At 51.5% G+C, this 17,145-nt stretch overlaps 2 protein-coding genes and 2 long non-coding RNA genes across 7 annotated transcripts in view; 3 read left to right on the top strand and 1 right to left on the bottom strand.

Moving 5' to 3' along the window:
• LOC137215586 (uncharacterized) overlaps positions 1 to 10,568 on the bottom strand; it is an 84,892-nt gene extending 74,324 nt beyond the window's left edge. For all 4 annotated transcript variants that reach the window (XR_010939332.1, XR_010939333.1, XR_010939335.1 and 1 more), the window contains exons 1-3: positions 10,428 to 10,568; positions 1,999 to 2,140; positions 395 to 514 (exon numbers count right to left, since the gene is read on the bottom strand). This is a non-coding gene — a long non-coding RNA (uncharacterized lncRNA). The remainder of the gene's footprint in view (positions 1 to 394; positions 515 to 1,998; positions 2,141 to 10,427) is intronic.
• LOC137215584 (metallothionein-2) lies at positions 4,944 to 5,879 on the top strand. The gene is made up of 3 exons (XM_067720999.1): positions 4,944 to 5,102; positions 5,393 to 5,458; positions 5,675 to 5,879. The coding sequence occupies exons 1-3, from the start codon at positions 5,075 to 5,077 to the stop codon at positions 5,764 to 5,766; spliced, it is 186 nt and encodes a 61-aa protein (XP_067577100.1). The 5' UTR covers positions 4,944 to 5,074; the 3' UTR covers positions 5,767 to 5,879.
• LOC137215585 (uncharacterized) lies at positions 9,994 to 12,068 on the top strand. The gene is made up of 2 exons (XR_010939331.1): positions 9,994 to 10,817; positions 11,845 to 12,068. It is a non-coding gene; the product is annotated as an uncharacterized lncRNA (long non-coding RNA).
• Positions 12,069 to 12,855: 787 nt separating this feature from the next.
• Positions 12,856 to 16,749, top strand: LOC137214517 (uncharacterized). Its single transcript, XM_067718402.1, has 4 exons — positions 12,856 to 12,917; positions 14,710 to 15,030; positions 15,743 to 15,808; positions 16,519 to 16,749. Exons 1-4 carry the CDS (start codon positions 12,856 to 12,858, stop codon positions 16,691 to 16,693), a joined length of 624 nt encoding a protein of 207 aa, XP_067574503.1. The 3' UTR covers positions 16,694 to 16,749.
• Positions 16,750 to 17,145: the final 396 nt, after the last annotated feature.

Raw genomic sequence — 17,145 nt, 5'->3', positions numbered from 1 at the left:
ATTGCATCCTCACATGGTGGAAAGGACTAGGGGCTCTGTGGGGTTTCTTTTATAAAAGCACTAATCCCATTCATGAGAGCTCTACCCTCATGACCCAAGCACCTCTCAAAGGCCCCAAAGGACACAAATATTCAGACCGTAGCAGATGACCAGTATCAGGAAGACAAAAATAACAAAAAAAAAAGCGTTGGCAAGGATGTGGAGAAATTGGAACTTTTGTGCACTATTGGAGGAAATGTAAAATGGTGGTTCCTCCAAACATTAAAAGTAGAATTACCTTATGATCCAGCAATTCCACTCCTGGGTATATACCCAAAAGAATTGAAAGCAGGGTCTTGAAGAGAAACTTGGAGGGTATTTTAGCAGTAGTTACTCAAATTTAAAACATACATACCTTCAACCCAGGAAGTTCACTGTCCCATCGTTGGTATCAGCAGAAGCCTCAAAACAAGCTAAATATCCTTCAGGAGTGAAGTATAAAAATGGTCATAATGAACAGCTGATAAAAACACACCTGCAATGGAAAGACCACCGCATCTTACCATTCAGTGGGGGAAAAAACCCAAGGTATATATATAGTATAATGCTAATCACATTAAAAGGGAAATTTATATATGTGTGTATGTGTGTGTGTATGTGTGTGTGTGTGTGTGTGTGTGTGTATGGGCAAGGGTGTCTTTGATGAACGTGTGCATGATGGTGGTGACAGAGGTGCTCAGGGCGTCGTGATTTGGAAGGAGATCTTGCAGAGGTAGGCTAGTTCATCACCTCCACAATGTTGATGATCTTCTCACAATAAATATATCTATTCTTTCTATCCCACCATCTAATGCCAGAATCCACCAGCCTCTGTTCCTATTGCCATGGTGACAGGAAACTATCTCCCAAGGCAGTCCCTTCCAGTCGTCACCAGCTCTAATTGCAAGAAAGGCCTTTCCCACCCAGAGCAGAATCTTTGTTCCTGGTACTACCCTTGGGACCACAGAGCACAAGTCTATTCTCTTCTTTTCAGCATGGCATAAACATGTAGTCGTGGCATCAGAAAGTCCTGGGTTCAAATCCCCACACTGCCACTTACAGCTGTGTGACCCTGAACAGGCCATGTAGCTCTTCAGTGCCTCATCTGTAAAACTGAGATACTAACAGCATCTGCCTTGTAGGGCTGTGCCGAGGTCTAAGTGAAATAAACTCAGAACGTCCTGATGCCTAGTACGTGCTCAATATTACGCCCCATGACTACTACGGCAGATGAGAGATAATTGCAAACATGTTGACTCCTTCCATCAAGACCTGGGGTCTTCATCCTTTCCCCTCGAATCTGGGCAGGCTCTGTGGCTTCTTGACCAATCAAAAGTGGTGAAAGTGACCTGTGCTAGTTTCAGGGCCCAGGGCTTAAGAGACACAACTACCACTCCTGTCTCTTGGGACTCTCACCCTTGGCGCCCTGCGCCAAATGTAATTACCCTGAGGCCACCATGCCGAAGAGGCCACAGGAGGGAGCTCTGGTCTTTAGTTCCAGCTGAGCTCAGCCATCCAGCCACGCCTGCTAGGGTGCCAGACACGTGAGTGAAACTGTCTTAGATCCTCCAGACCAGCCCATCCACCAACTGAATGCCACCAAGTGACCTCAGACAGTGATACATGAAACAAAAGAATCACCCAAATGAGTGCTTCTCAAATTCCTGACCCACAAAACCAGGAGCGACAATAAACTGGTTGTTGTTTAAACTGCAGTTTTGGGTGATTTGTTGCACGGCTACAGGAGCAACCACTGTCCACATATCCGAAGGTAACTGTTTTCTTGCAGATTGAGCCTGCCCACCCCTCTCAGTTGTTGCTCACATGATGGGGTTTTGAGTCTTAGGACTATTGTGATCAACTGTCTTCTGGACTGTTGAAGCCCAATAATGAACACAGCCCTCAGGGTGGTCTGCCCAGCTGTGCCAGTTAAGAATCTATCCAGAATGATTTAAACAAAAAAGGAAATTTTGGACTCACAGTGGCTTCAGGCTTGGCTGGCTCCAGGTGCTCCAATGATATTGTCAGGCTCCATTTCCTTTACAATAAAGTTATTCTCAGGCTCTTTCTCATGGAGACAAAGGCTCTAGAAACTCAGCTTCACACGCTTTCAGGTTGAAGTCTAGATGGAAAGAGTATCTGTCATTCTCCTAGCATTTCCAGGAGGAGTTCCATTGATTCTCTCTGGTTCATGGCTAGGTGACCCACTCAGAGCCAATCACTATGTCCAGGAAGATGGAATTTCCTGGGAGCCCACGAATGGGGCCTACTCCATCCATCCACCTTAGTCCACGTGGATTAGGAGTAGGGAAGAGTGGTTCTACAAAGGAAACCTAAGGCTACTGTCACAGGGTAAGGATGAATGGATGACTCAGCAGCAGAACTAAAAATACCCCCATTAGCAGTTAAAAAGAGACGAAAAGTCACCTCCCTCATTCTGGATGGCATACTTCTATTAATGCAGACTAGGGCCACATCATTGCCTCATACTGATAGCTCACACCACACTGTAGAGGGGTGTTTTTCCTCATCTTATGCTGCTTGGCTTCATTTTCCTCACTTCCTACCACATGAGGACTGCAGGCGTTAGAAAGGCCTCACTCTCCACCTCTGTCCCGCAAGGCTTACATGGGTACAGAGATAAGCAAACCTGGGCCTGGGCTGCCCTTCACCTTTGCCGATTGGTCCTCCCTCTCCTCTCAGAGTCAAAATGACTTAAGGGAGACAGCTTAGACCTGAAAACAAATTTTACTGCCAACACAGATGGCCCAAACCCAGGGCTTGATTCAATACTTTACAGGGCAAAATTAAGCGTTATTGTCTCCTCAGTGAGTTGGACTGTTTCCCCTGAGTGGACAAGGGACCATCTGGTTTATAAGAAACCAGGAATTTTGCATACAGTGTGGGTGCGTATGTAACAACAGCAAAATCTGCCCACCATCCAAAGAGCAGCCCTCCCATGCTCTCAGTCCACGGGGCTGCCAGACACAGCGAGATTTCTGAGACCTTGGCTCTAACATCAGAGCGTGTTTGCATGTGACCCTCAAATTCTAGTACAATCTGATCATTTGACAAATGAGTAAACTGATGCTCAGGGGAGCCCTGGCCCATAACAGCCCCAAGGTCGCTCAGCAAGTGAGTGGCAGAGTGACCATTAGAATTTAGTCCTTCTGACAGTTCAACTCTCCTGCCCTGCTTGGAGTCTCTGAGTGACCACATGACCACACAGATCCCAGAGTGGTGAAAAACAAGTTTTTTACTTTCATTTTGTAATCGGCCCTAATGCCGGGAGGCAGGGCTGGGAAGGGAGGACACATCAGAGGATTTACCCCTATTAATTGATTCGACAAATATTTATTAAGCGCCAACTGTAAACTTGGCCCTGGGAGGAGGGCTGGAAGCACATTTCAGGGGCAGTGAGCGCTCTTGGTGTTTTCAGTGGCAGGTAGCTATGGAGGGACAAAGGTCGCAAAATCACACACTTTCCTATGTATTACAGACATGGGCAGTGCCAGGAAGGAAAGGACAAGCTGTTTACCAGCACATTCCACAGGCATCCTGACCTAGCACAGGGGTCAGGACGGGCTCCCAGGAGAAAGTGACGTCTGAGCTGAGCTGTGAAGGCATTTCCACAGGACTTTACAGTAAATGCTGTGAGGACGGCCTGTCCTCCGCCCACCCCCTCACTAAACTCCCTACTGCAGCAACCAGCATTCCCTAAACCTGCCACCAACCTTCCAGTAACCTGCTCATCTGATGACACACTCTGGACAATCCCAGGATAACGATCTAAGATCCATTTCACAGCAGCCAGACATGTGCCAGCAGGGAAGCAGGATGTACCTCCCCAGAAAGGAATTTGGACCGCACTTCTACTCTTCTCTGCATCCACTGGGGAAGAAAGTTCTTGTGAGGTTTTCCCTTCCAAATGTTCCATGGGAATGCCAACTTTCCACCCGGCTGCTTCTTCCACGGGCTGGAATGCAACTCCTTCCTCTTCCCCTGCCTGGCGAAGACTTTCTCACCCTCAGGCCCAAGGCAAGGGCCCACCTGACTGGCCCACCTCCTCTCAGGCTGGACTGGGTCTCCCCTCTGTTCCCCCTGCCTCCATCCTAGCCATGACCCTGGTATTACTTTTCCCCACGCACCCATGAGGCTGCCCCAATGACTATGAGTTTCCTGGGTACAAGGCTTATAGGCTTCTTGATCTTTATTCTCCCCTGTGGGTGATGTCTACCCTTAGAGTGACTTCAGCATCTGCTGGGCCCACTGATTCTAACCAGGCTCTGCCACTCACTAGCTCTGTGACCTCGGGCAAGTTACTTTACTTCTCTGGGCCTCCATACTCTAAAATGGGAATGATGACTAGTCCTTACCTCACAGGGTTGTTAGAGGATTAAATGAGAGCTCGCACATAACACGCTTACACTTTCCCTATCGCATGCTAAAGCACTCGATATACAGCATATGTCATCAATAACCAGCCCACGGGTTTAATATGATGCTACACAATTTTTAAGCCCTGACGGGTGCAAAGAGTTTTTTTTTTTAATCTGTCCTGACTTCCCACCGGTTTTCCCCCGGAGCAGGATCCGCAAGACCCACTCTCTTAACTACTCAGGTTCAAGCACAGGGTACCGGACGCGGTGGGGAGGGTTGGGGTGGGGCGTGCTGGGGTAGGGGGAAGGCGGTGGCGGGAACTGCGCACACAGCGAAGGGCAGGGGTCAGGGTGCTCCGCGCACAGCTCAGCACAGCCCTGCATGCGGGGTCCGCGCTCTGCACCCGGCCCTCCCTCGCCGAGGCGCACCTAGGGCGGCTACTGAGAACTGGTGCCGGGTGGTCCGTGTGCACAGCTCGGGGCGCCGCGCGGGCCGCCAGTGACTCAGCGCGGGGCGTGTGCAGGCGGCGCCCGCCCCGGAGGGCTTTTGCACTCGCCCCGGCTCCTTCCGGCTATAAAGGCAGCCCACAGCGCCCTCCGCTCCAGCACGCCCCCTCGACTTCCTTGCCATACTTCGTGACGCAGTCTCCGGACCCCAGCCTCCGCTTCGTCTCGCCATGGATCCCAACTGCTCCTGCACCGCGGGTAAGGATATCTGGTTCGGGATTGGGTGTCAATTGTAGAACTAGAGAAGCAATTTCTGACTCGTCACTCACTTTCCGGGCACAAATTGCCCCTTTCGAAAGCGTTTTGGTGGCCTCTGTTCTAAGTTAAACTAGGAGGTTCCGTTTGACGGATAAGGAGATCAGAGTTCGTGGCTTGCCCAGGTTCCCACGAGTTGGTTGTGGAACTGGGACTCAAACTCGGGCTCCTAGCACCCATGCCCGCGTTCGAGTCTCCGGGAACCGTTTTTATGTCGGCCGTTCTCTTTGCAGGCGGATCCTGCGCGTGTCCCGGCTCCTGCAAATGCAAAGACTGCAAATGCACCTCCTGCAAGAAGAGTAAGTGGAATTTTCTCTACATCTACCCCTAACGAGCCCACCCCTCCGCCAGGCCCGCCCCTCACGCCTCCAGCCCTCTACACCACGCAGGGAATTTAAATAGGGCAGTAGGTACCCCTTCCCTAGGGACGGTGGCGCCTCCACTGGAGAGGACGGGAAGCCTCATGAATCCTCTGTTCCAAGCGCTCATCTCTGCCGCCTCCTTCCCTTCCCCAGGCTGCTGCTCCTGCTGCCCTCCGGGCTGCGCCAAGTGTGCCCAGGGCTGCATCTGCAAAGGGACCTCAGACAAGTGCAGCTGCTGTGCCTGATGTCGCGGAGAGCCTGCCCCGGGTGTAAATAGAGCAACCAGGACAAACCTACATTCCTCTTTTTTTTTTTGTCCTATAAAATACAAGAATGATAATAAAAGTGGTTGGCTTTATTCTGGCTGTTTTCCTTAACTTGACCAGAGCTGGGGTGAGGGACTGGACTAGCAGTACACAGACTTGGTTTCTGGACCAAAATGTTAGCCCTTAACAAACCCAGTGCCTTGTTCAAGCCACATTACCCCACTGGGCTTCATCTTTTGTAAAATGGAAGAGCCTTAGGCCAGATGCTATAAGGACACTGGGCACATACAGGCTCCCCTCTGTTTTCAAGTCAAGGGTTGGTGGCACAGAAACTTCTCAATCCAGAATCCTCATTCTCCATGGTTTCCCTGTTCAACTGCAGTTCCTCGCTGGATTTTAGTCTTCAGTGACTAAAGGGGTGGAAAACTCCCTCACCTGCTTGAATCTAAATGGGGGGTCTAAAAAATCCCTGTGGTGAACAAACAGATTTCATTTCCCATCCGTTGCAGACCTAAACCTTGGTAAAAAACAGAAACAAAAAAATATATAAAAATGCCACAGAACAATACAAAGCCCATGTTTTCAGATTCCACACACGTAATTTCAGTCAATATATGAAAAACAAACAAAATCAGAGATTTAAAAACGTCGCACACGTGTTCATCGAAGGTGTCCATTGAGCACCGTTGCAATCTGTCCTTCCAAAATCCAGCCCTTGGCTACTTGAAAGCCGCAAAATAACTAGGGCTGTGGAGGGAATTACACAGTCATTTCCCATGAAGAGGGCATGTGCCTGAGAATTGGTTCCAGATGGACTATTTCGCGTCTGCCCATGCTGGGTGATGGCAGATTCTGCAGTCTGGAGGGTATGGTGGTGTTTATTAGGCAGGAGTGAGGTGCCCTGTGACTTGTAACTAATGCCAGCAGTTAGTCCCCCTGGCTGTTTGTGGAGGGAATGGCTATTTGATGTAAAATAAAAGAGAAAGACAAGTCAGGTGGCCCAAGAGTCAAGACCATGCTTGCCCACAGGTGCCCTGTGTGAAGAGGGGGTTTCAGAAACCAGCCTGTGCTGAGTGCATGGGCGTCTCAGTTCACAGCCTGTTTTGCCACAGGTGGTATGGCCTGGGCATGTTACTCAACATCTGAGTCTCTATTTTCCCAATTGTGAAAAAGAGATGATATCTCTATGTGGGGATTAAATGATAGTGTCCTGGCTTAATAAACAGTGGCCGTTATGATCATTATGTCCACACTGACATTCATGAAGAGAGAATCCTTTTAGCTCCCAACAAGCTCTTGGGGAAAAGCTCACTGGTTTAGAAGCATTATTCTGGGTTGGAGGTTAAGGATGGGATTGGAAATTTGCTGATCCGGTGCCAAAGGGAGTATGGATGACCTCCAAAGAGACCCCCAGGACAAGATGCTGCCACAGCATTTGGACAGACTCAGAAGTCATTCCCATGCTTCATGTCGTTTGATCTGCACAGGAACCAGTGAGAGAGTGAATGTGCAGGGGCTGGAGTGATTGTGCTGATTCCAGAGAGGTTAAGCAACCTGCCCAAGGTCACACAGCTCAGAGGGCAGAGGTCTGAACCCACACTACAGCTGACCTCACGCCCTGGCCACAGCTGGCAGATAATGATGTCACTGAATGCTAAATCCTGCCTCTCACTATTCAGAGTTAGAAGGACCTCTCGAAATGGACAGATTGTGCTCCTGGCTTGACACATGGAAAACTGAATTCCAGAGAGGTCACAGAACTATACAGACTGCCTGCTCAGTGCTCTTCCCATTGCTGCCCCTGTGCCAGCTTTCAACATCCTCATCTGTCATATGAAGTCCTGGTGTAAGATCGTGGGTGAGGGCATGATGCTGCAGTCCGCCTGCATGAGTGCCAATCTCACCTGCATCACTTACAGCCACAGGACATAATCTCTCTGTGGCTCAGTCTCCTCCACTTTTTGTTTTGTTTTGTTTTTGTTTGTTTGTTTTTTTGCGGTACGCGGGCCTCTCGCTGCTGCGGCCTCTCTCGCCGCGGAGCACAGGCTCCGGATGCGCAGGCTCAGCGGCCATGGCTCACGGGCCCAGCCGTTCCGCAGCATGTGGGATCCTCCCGGACCGGGGCACGAACCCGTGTCCCCTGCATCGGCAGGCAGACTCCCAACCACTGCGCCACCAGGGAAGCCCGGTCTCCCCCACTTTTAAAGGGGCAAAATAAAAGCATATGATTCAGAAGATTAAAGAACTAGTTCATGTAAAGAATTTAGTATGGTGCTTGGCACGTGGTGAGTGGCTACAATGTTAGCCATTTATTATTATTGTTAACATAGGGCGTATTTATTTACCTCTAGACACAGAAGCAGTGGTGGTGTGCCTGGCTGTGTGTCCTATGTTGTCCTCATCAACTGAACAGCACTGGGGATTTATAACCCTGAGCAAAACAGTCTGTGCCCTTTGCTACCACTTGCACCAGTATTTTACTTAACATTTTTCCTTTAATGACTTATATGTTTTAAAATATATTTGTATTAGCATTCTCCAGAGAAACAGAACCAGCAGGATGTAGGTAGGTAGGTAGATAGAGAGATAGATAAAGAGAGTGAGAGATTTATTTTAAGAAATTGGCTCATGCAACTGTGGAAGCTGGCACAACTGAAGTTTATAGGGCTAGCCAGCAGCCTGGAAATTCCAGTAGGAGTTGATGTTGGTTGCAATCTTGAGTCTAAAGGCCGTCTGGAGGCCCAATTCCCTCCTCTTCAAGAGACCTCAGTTTTTCTCTAAGGCCTTCACTGACTGGATGAGGCCTTCCACATTATGAAGGGTAATCTGCTTTTCTCAAAGTCTACTGATTTAAATGTTAATCACATCTGAAAAATATCTTCACAGCAACATCAGGCTAGCGTGTGACCAAGGATTGGGTATGACAGCTAAAACACGTGGGTACATAAAACTAACCGTCATAGACCACCACTTATCAAACTAGCACCCACACAACTTCGTAAACCGCGCTTAATCTCCCAACAAAGACAATAACAAGGTCATACTTCTGCCTAACGTGACACAACTATCCTACCTACAACTGAAAATGTATAACACCATCCCCAGAGGAGGATGCAAAGTCCTTGGGTGATGGTCACTTTTGTACTTGATATCACGTAACAAATACTGTGATGTTAACAACACGTAAACACTACAATGTAAAGTCAATACCTTCTATGTTATATGAGAAGGGGATAAAAGAGGGAAGAAAACAAAGATATTTGCCATATATATATAAACATATTCATAACAAAATAATGAAGAAGTACTCCTAACAATTACAGTTGTCATTTCTGTTTCTGGAACTGGTCATGTGGTTATAGCTGACATTTATAAACATCTTCTTACACTACCTATTCTGTATCCCCTTTGCTCCCTGCAAGCATCTCAGTTGGTCATGGTTCTTTACGATGCTGGGGTGACCCAAACCTTCATTTTTGAAGGGTCTGAGCCTTTATCAGTCCTGCCTTGATTGGGTTGTTATAGTAGTTTTTCACTGACTTTAATCACAGAGCAGGGTAGTACTAAGAGATGCCCTAAGGGATCTTCTCTATTCCATAGGCTTTTTTACAGCCATTGCAGAGTCTTAACCAATAAGCCTAGAGTAGTTGCTACTTCTTGCAACTAGCTCCGAGCAGCATAATATCATCAGTGTACTGGACCAGTATGATGTCTTGCAGAAGGAAAAGGCAATCTAGGTCCTTGAAAACAAAATCATGATATGGGCCTGGAGAGTTGATAAGCTTGAGGCTTCTCTCTGTTTAAAAGATTTCAAGCAGTACACTGATGTTGAAGATACATCAAAGGAAAACTTTGGGCCAAAGGAAAACTTTATCTTTGACCTTCTTCCCTTGGGAAGCTGACTGGATTCAGACCCGGTGGCACTACTTCCCAGCTCTGTGACCCTGCGCAAGTTATTTAACATCCTTGTGACTTACCTTTCCCACCAGCCAAATGGGCTCATAAATAACAGTATTCCTCTTTTTGAGTCTTTGTGAGGGTTGAAAGATAAACAATTAACCAGGTGGGACACACACACAATGCTGTCTAATGGTCAGTAATATTGAAAGGGAAACAATTATTTTTCTTGATATGCAGATGCCAGATCTGCCTATCACCTAAAATGACCCCTCCCCTGGGGGCATCCCACTTTCTGAACAACTTCCCTGGAGTGAGGTGGGCTGGCTAGGCTGTGGAGAGTCTCTGGAGAGTTTTGTGCAAAGGATCCAGACATATGTGCCCATACATCCTTTCAAACTTAGAGAGTGGAGGAAAGATGGAGCAGACAGAGGCCAGCGTCCGCCTTGAAACTGAGACAGAAAAATAGGGCCTAAGTCCCTCTGGGCACAGGGAAAGGAAAAGTACTGGGAGGCAAACGTCACATCCGCAGCTGGGACGCTGCACACAACTCCCTCGGCTCTTTCCACCGCCTGTGAGCTCATGCCGGGGGGAGCCGGGAGGGAGAGGGGGAGGAGGGCCGGGCGCGGCGCACACGGGTTCCGGAAAAGACGAACTTGAGCACCAAGGCAATGGGGCCTGGGGTGGCAAAGAGAGGGGGGACTGGGTTCCTGGAAGATCCCGGAACAAAGGTGACTGCCTACCTTGGGAAATTTGGGAAGGGGCGGGCAGGGAAGCTGGGAAACCGAGAACCGCCCAGCACACCGTCCCTCCGCGAGTTCTAGCGCCAAAGGGGCGGCCGCAGCGCTGCACACCGACCCAATCTTTGCTCACGGAACTCTGCGCTCGGCCCGCCAGGCTGCGCACAGCCGGAACGGGGGCTGCCGGCTGCACAGGCGCAGATCCGCGCGCCGCGTGCAAGGCGAGGCGGGGCCTCTGCGCCCGGGCCGCCTCCTCTGGGCATAAACTGAACCCGCCGGCTGCTAGGTTCCAACACGCTCCCAACCGGCCCAAGACCCTCTTCTTCGCCACTTGCTTTGGACCCCCGGCCTCACCTCGCCTCCAAATGGACCCCAACTGCTCCTGCCCCACTGGTGAGGAACCCCTGGCTCTGGAACTTAGGATGCCCCTTCCCCAATACCAAGAAGCATCCCTGGGTTTGGAGGAGGGAGGAACATTTTGAGCTTGAGCTGAAGTAGGCGTCTGTAGTTAACCCGGCAAGTGCTTTCTCCCTGGACAAGCGCCTTCATCCCCCATTAAAGTGTTTCCATCCAACTGGGGCTTCCATTTCAGAGGCGAGAGGCCTGAGGCTCAGGGCTGTTCTGCGCCACATCATGCAGGTGTCAGGGGGCTTCTGGGTCGGCCGCAGTGCTCTGTCCAGGCCTCTGCATTCCCTGTGCCGGGTGCGAGGGGACATTGCCTGTTATGGGCTCAGACAAAAGGTCCTGGCCACCAGACCCAGGCATCCTGAATGGGCTCTGGAGCCTGGGACCATACCTGTGGGGTAAATACAAGACAGTACACAGCCCTTTGCATAGAAGGGCAGAGAAGGAGGGGTGAGACTTCTGTCTGTTCTATGCTGGACAGGAGTCCCTAGCACTGGGCCCTGCACCCAGGAAGAGGTTGCAGGGAGGGATTACTGACCATCTGCTGTACCTCCTGCATCCCCCTCCCTGCTCACTGCTGGCTTTTCCCTTCCCGGCAGGCGGCTCCTGCGGCTGCGCTGGCTCCTGCACCTGCAAAGCCTGCAGATGCACCTCCTGCAAGAAGAGTGAGTGTAGGGCTTTCTCTGGGAACCTGGGGGCTGCAGCTACGGTGAGGGAGGGAACCCAGAGCGGGCTCTGAGTGTATGGCTCTGGCGGGGGGGTTGGTCTTCCTTTGCCCTTCGGCACCTGTCACTGCTGCTTCTGACTTTCTGCCTGTCCTGGGCTTAGTTGGGGCAGGGCAGCCACTTCATAGTGGAAGCCAAGCCCCAAGGTCCTCCCAACTGTCTTGGAACAGAGCATGTTTTTCTGTACTCGGGGTCCTTTGGATCTGAGGGCTTGTGGCAGGGCTGCTGGTGGGCAAGGAGGAGCCTGGGAAAGTCATCGCTGACATCTGCTTTCGCCCCTCTCTCCCCAGGCTGCTGCTCCTGCTGCCCTGTGGGCTGCGCCAAGTGTGCCCAGGGCTGCGTCTGCAAAGGGGCCTCGGACAAGTGCAGCTGCTGTGCCTGATGTCACGGAGAGCCTGCCCCGGGTGTAAATGGAGGAACACGGGCCGACCTGCGTTTTTATACTGCTCTGACTTGATTGCTACATTCCCTTTCCTATGAAATATGTAAGTGGTAATAAAAGTTGTTGACACTATTCCGACTCGCCTTTCTTTTCTGTGCATTGGGAATAAGGGCTTTTGTGCCATCCAGGGCTGGTGTAGGAGACTGGGTGAGAAGTGCAGAGACTTGGGTACTGGAACAAAATGTGAGTCCCTAGCAAACTGAGTGCCTAAGACAAGACACTCCCTCACTGGGTTCATCTGCGTAACACGGAACAGCATTAGACCAGATGCTCTAAGGGTGTCGAGCAGATACAAGGTCCCCTCCATTCTCATGTCAAGGGTTGGTGACATGGCAAGGGTTGGTGGCTTCTCAATGCCTCATTTCCCATCCTCTGATTTCCCTGGCTAACTTCACTTCCTCATAGATTTTAGGCTTGATAGACTCTAAAGAAGTTGGAATCACACCTCCAGTTACCTGGAAGTCTCAAACTCCCTGCACTGAAAGACGTGTGAATTTTCTAGCTGTGGTTTTTATTTTCCAACTTCACAAACCTAAACTGTGGTAAAATAAAATTAAGTGAACTACTAAGAAAAATTTAAAAGGATACAAAACCCAATTTTTGATTCAATAAATTTGAATAAATATATGAAGAACAGAGTAATACAGGAAAAATTTAAAAAGTAAAAACATGTTTGTTCACTTGAAACTAACACAATACTGTAAATCAGCTATACTTCAATTATTAAAAAAACCCACGTGTTCATCAAAGGAGTATGTTGAACGCTGAAAACACTTTCAAACACCCCACTATGTGGACACCCCACTATGTGGACCACCCACACCTGGAGTAGCTCTTCCCCCCCATCCCCACAGGGAACATGTGTCTTGGCTGGCCCAGTGCCAGTGACAGGACACCTGCTACCCCTGAGAGCTCCCTGCGGTGAGTTGGCTCTGAATCTTTGGAAGTTCCTTAAGGTCAGGCTGAACTCTACCTTCAAAATCCAGCCCTTGGTTACTTGAAACCAGCAAACTGACTAGGAATTTGCAGGTAATACCCAGCCATTTCCCAACAAGAGGCAGGTACCTGGAAACTGGTTCCAGATGGAGGACTTCACGTCTGCCTGTGCAGGGTAGCGTCAAATTCTGCATTTACAAAGTTGTGGTGGTATTTATTAGGAAGGAGTGAGGCGCTCAGTGACTTGTAAATAATGGCAATAGCTAGTCCTCCTGACAACTTTTGGATGGATTTCCTGTTTGATGTAAAGTCAAAGAGAACGAGGAGTCACGTGGCCCAAGTGTCAGGCCCACACTCACCCACAGGTGTCCTGTGTGCAGAGGGGATTTCAGGAGCCAGCCTGTGCTGGGTGCATGGGTGCTGGTGTCAGGCAGTCTTGGTTCACAGACCACAGTGGCACTTACCAGCCGCATATCCTAAATGAGTCGCTCAACCTCTCTAAGTCTCCATTTCCTATAAAAAGGAGATTATATCCCTATGTGGTATTGAGAGTGGCCTAGCTCCTCACTAGGGCTTAATAAACAGTGTCTATTATGATGCTTCTGTTCACAGTGACTTTACTGGGACAGAATCTTGTTTAATTCCAACAAGCTCTTGGGGAAAGGCTCATGGTTTTGCAAGCATTACTCCAGGCTGGAGGTTAAAGTTTGATTGCAAATTTACTGATCCACTGGCAGGGGGAGTGTGGATGCCCTGCAATAGCCCCCCTAGGATAAGATGCTGCCACACCATTTGGAGAAACACAAAATCAATGCCCACCCTTCATATCACTTGATCTACAATGAACCAGTAACAGAGTGAACCTGCAGGGGCTGGAATGATTGTGCCAGCTACCCAGTTTAAGCAACCTGCCTAAGGGCACACAGATCATATCCAGAGGTCTGAACCTATAGCAAGGCTGTCTCACCTCCTTGCCAAAGGTCGCTGATTATGAGGTCACTGAATGCTGAGTCCTGCCTATCATTATTCACAGCTGGAAGGGTCCTCTGAGACAGTCTAGCTGTGCTTCTGGCGGCAGAGATGGGAGACTGAAGTCCAGAGAGGTCACAGAGCTGTGCAGAGGGATCTGACTGCCTGCTCAGTGCTCTCCCCACTGCTGAACACTGAAAGGGAAATAACCACTTTTCATGCTTTGTTATTTAATGCCAGGTCTGCCCATCACTTACAATGATCCCTTCCATGGGGTGGGATCTCATGCTTTGGGAACCTCCATCCCGGAGCAGGGTGGACTGGCTAGGATCAGGAAAACCCCTGGCAAGTTCAGGCCAGGAGCATAGGGACAAATGTGCCCATCCATCCATTCAGTAGTGGAGAACAGAAGGAAGGATGGGAGGCAGAGGCCTGAGTTGGCCGTGGTGCTCTTTCGGAGAAACGTTAGAGAAACGCTGCCTAAGGACCATCGTGGGGACCAGGACAGGAAATGGTGGGGGAAGAGGGAGTCGGAGGATTGGTGGTGAAGGTCACATCCACCACCAGTCTCTGCACACAACTCCCAGGATCCTGCCACGCCTGGGATGTGAGCGCGAGACTAGGGTTGCACACGGGCTCCGGAAAGGGTGAACCTGAAGACAACAGCGCGGGGGCCGGGGGTGGGGAAGACAGCGAGACGCAGAGGCTGGGTTGCTGGAAAATCCGGGAACAAGGTGGCTGCCGCCCTCGGGAAAATCGGGAGGGGCGGACAGGGAGGCTAGGACACCGCGTACTTCCTGGCAAACAGTCCCTACACGCGAGCAGGCACCAAACTCGGCTCTGCCGTGCGCAGAGCGGACCCATGCGCACTGGGAGAATCCTGCGCTCGGCCCCGAGTGTTGCTCACAGCCCGGCCCCGGGCGCTGCGGGCGGGCGGCGCAGACACGGGGAGGGTGCAAGGAGTGGGTGGGACCTCTGCGCCCGGGCCGCCTCCTCTGGGAACAAACACTGCAAGCAGGCTCCTAGGCTCGACACGCCTTCCACCAGATCAGGTGCCTCTTGCCCGCTTGCTTTCGATCCCCGGCCTCACGTCGCCTCCAAATGGACCCCAGCTGTTCCTGCGCCACTGGTAACGAACCCCTGGCTCTGGGCCTTGGATGCCCGCTTCTCAGGCACAGGACAGAGTGGCCCTGGGGTTACATGAGGAAGAATTTTGAATTTGAGCACAAGTGGACGCCCACGGTTCACCCAGTGCTTTCTTCCTAGCCAGGGCAGCGACAGGATATTTTCAATCTATTTTTTTTTCTTTTTCTTCGCCGTACCACTCGGCTTATCGGAGCTTAGTTCCCTGACCAGGGATTCAACCCAGACACTAGGAAGTGAGAGCGCTGACTCCAAACCACTAGACCGACAAAGATTTCCAGCCTCTATTTTTGAGAGTAAAGAGGCTCAAGACGGTCTTTCTTTAGGTCACTAAGCAGGTCAGGTGATTCTTAGACCGTGACCCAGCGTTTGGAGGAGGCCTCGGAGCTGCCAGGAATTGATGGGAGGAGGGGACGCTGCCTCTTTAGGGTTCAGGCCATGGGCCCCGGCCCCCGGCCCCAGTCGGCCTGGGCTGCGTCTGGAGCCCGGGACCTTCCCTGTGGAGTCCCATCAGGAGGGGACCTACTCTCCTTGGACCAGAAGAGAGGAGCTGGGGCTTCTCTATCCGCCCGAGTGGACACGAGCTCCCAGGGCTGGGTCCTGACAGAGGAGGAGGGCTCAGGGAGGCATTGCTGACCGTCTGCTGTAGCTCCTGCATCCCTGGCCCTGCTCACTGCTGGCCTTTCCCTTCCCGGCAGGCGGCTCCTGCGGCTGCGCTGGCTCCTGAACCTGCAAAGCCTGCAGATGCGCCTCCTGCAAGAAGAGTGAGTGTGCGGGGCCTTCTCTGGGAATGCGGGGTCTGGGCTGAGTGCGAGGAGGGGGCCCAGAGCTCAGCAGGCAGGCAGGAGCAGGACAGTGACCAGACTTCCCGGCACCCCCCTCACCAGGAAGGGATTCACAGTCAGAGCTGGAATCACCTTCGGCATGACCGAGACCCAGGCGCGCACTAGAGAACAGGGAGACTGAGGCCCAGACGGGCCACCGACAAACAACCTCAGACCTGTCACTAGAACTAGTCCTCCTGCCTCCTGAGTCCCGCTTCCGAATCCTCTCAGGGACTGAAGCACTTTAGGGACAGGAACCAGTGGCCGTGCGTGGCTTCTCGGACCTGGTGCAGCCCCTCCCTGTCGAAGCAGCCCAGAGCTTCCCTATCCCGAGCGGGAGCTGCTCTGTGCGGGCTTTGCCTCCACTTTGATCCTGAGGACTTGGCTCACATCACTGGTGGTGCTGGGGGCTGGCTTTCTCCTGTCCCCAGAGGCCCTGCTCACTGTCTCTCCAAGGCGCTGTGCCCTGTCCTGGGCACAGATGGGCCGGGCAACCTGAACCTAGTGTCTGAGAGCAATTACCTCAGGACAGAGGACACCATCGTAAACTCAGGGTCTGGGCCCGAGGGCGGCTGGGGCCAGGCCTGCTGCTGGGAAGGGTGGTTCCGGACAACGCGTGGTCCGACCGCACGCTGCCCTTGCCTCCCCAGGCTGCTGCTCCTGCTGCCCCGTGGGCTGCGCCAAGTGTGCCCAGGGCTGCGTCTGCAAAGGGGCCTCGGACAAGTGCAGCTGCTGTGCCTGATGTCGCGGAGAGCCTGCCCCGGGTGTCCACAGAGCAACCAGGACAAACCTGCATTTTACCGTTTTTCATACGACCGGACCTGACGCTACATTCCTTTTTCTATGAAATCTGTGACTTGTAATAAAAGCTGTTGACTTTATTCTGGCTCTGTCTTCCTTGGTGTGTCTTGGACAAAGAGACTCCGTGCCCATCAGGGCTGGCGTGGGGAACTGGACTGGACGTGCAGAGACCTCGGCTCTGGACCAAAGAGTACCCCCCCACACACACCCCACACCCCCAAAACACACACACTGAGCGTCTTAGCCGCTTAGGTTAATTTGAGCTTCCGTTTCTCAGCTCCAAAGGATACCCTCGCCAGATGACATAGGGCATTGGACACACAGAGGACACACTCCCTCTATTCCCCTTAGGAGGACGGATTGCAGAGAAAGTTGCCCATTTCTCATTTTCCTTCTCTGGGGGCCCCTGCCAAACTCAGCGCTCGGTGATGAGAGCCTAGAAAAGTACCCAGAGGGGATGGAATCCCACACCCCTC

The sequence above is a fragment of the Pseudorca crassidens genome, chromosome 20 (genome assembly GCF_039906515.1).
Source record: "Pseudorca crassidens isolate mPseCra1 chromosome 20, mPseCra1.hap1, whole genome shotgun sequence".
Classification (NCBI taxonomy): domain Eukaryota; kingdom Metazoa; phylum Chordata; class Mammalia; order Artiodactyla; family Delphinidae; genus Pseudorca; species Pseudorca crassidens.
Note: the sequence above shows the minus strand (reverse complement) of the source record. Positions and strands in the feature narration are given on the sequence as shown.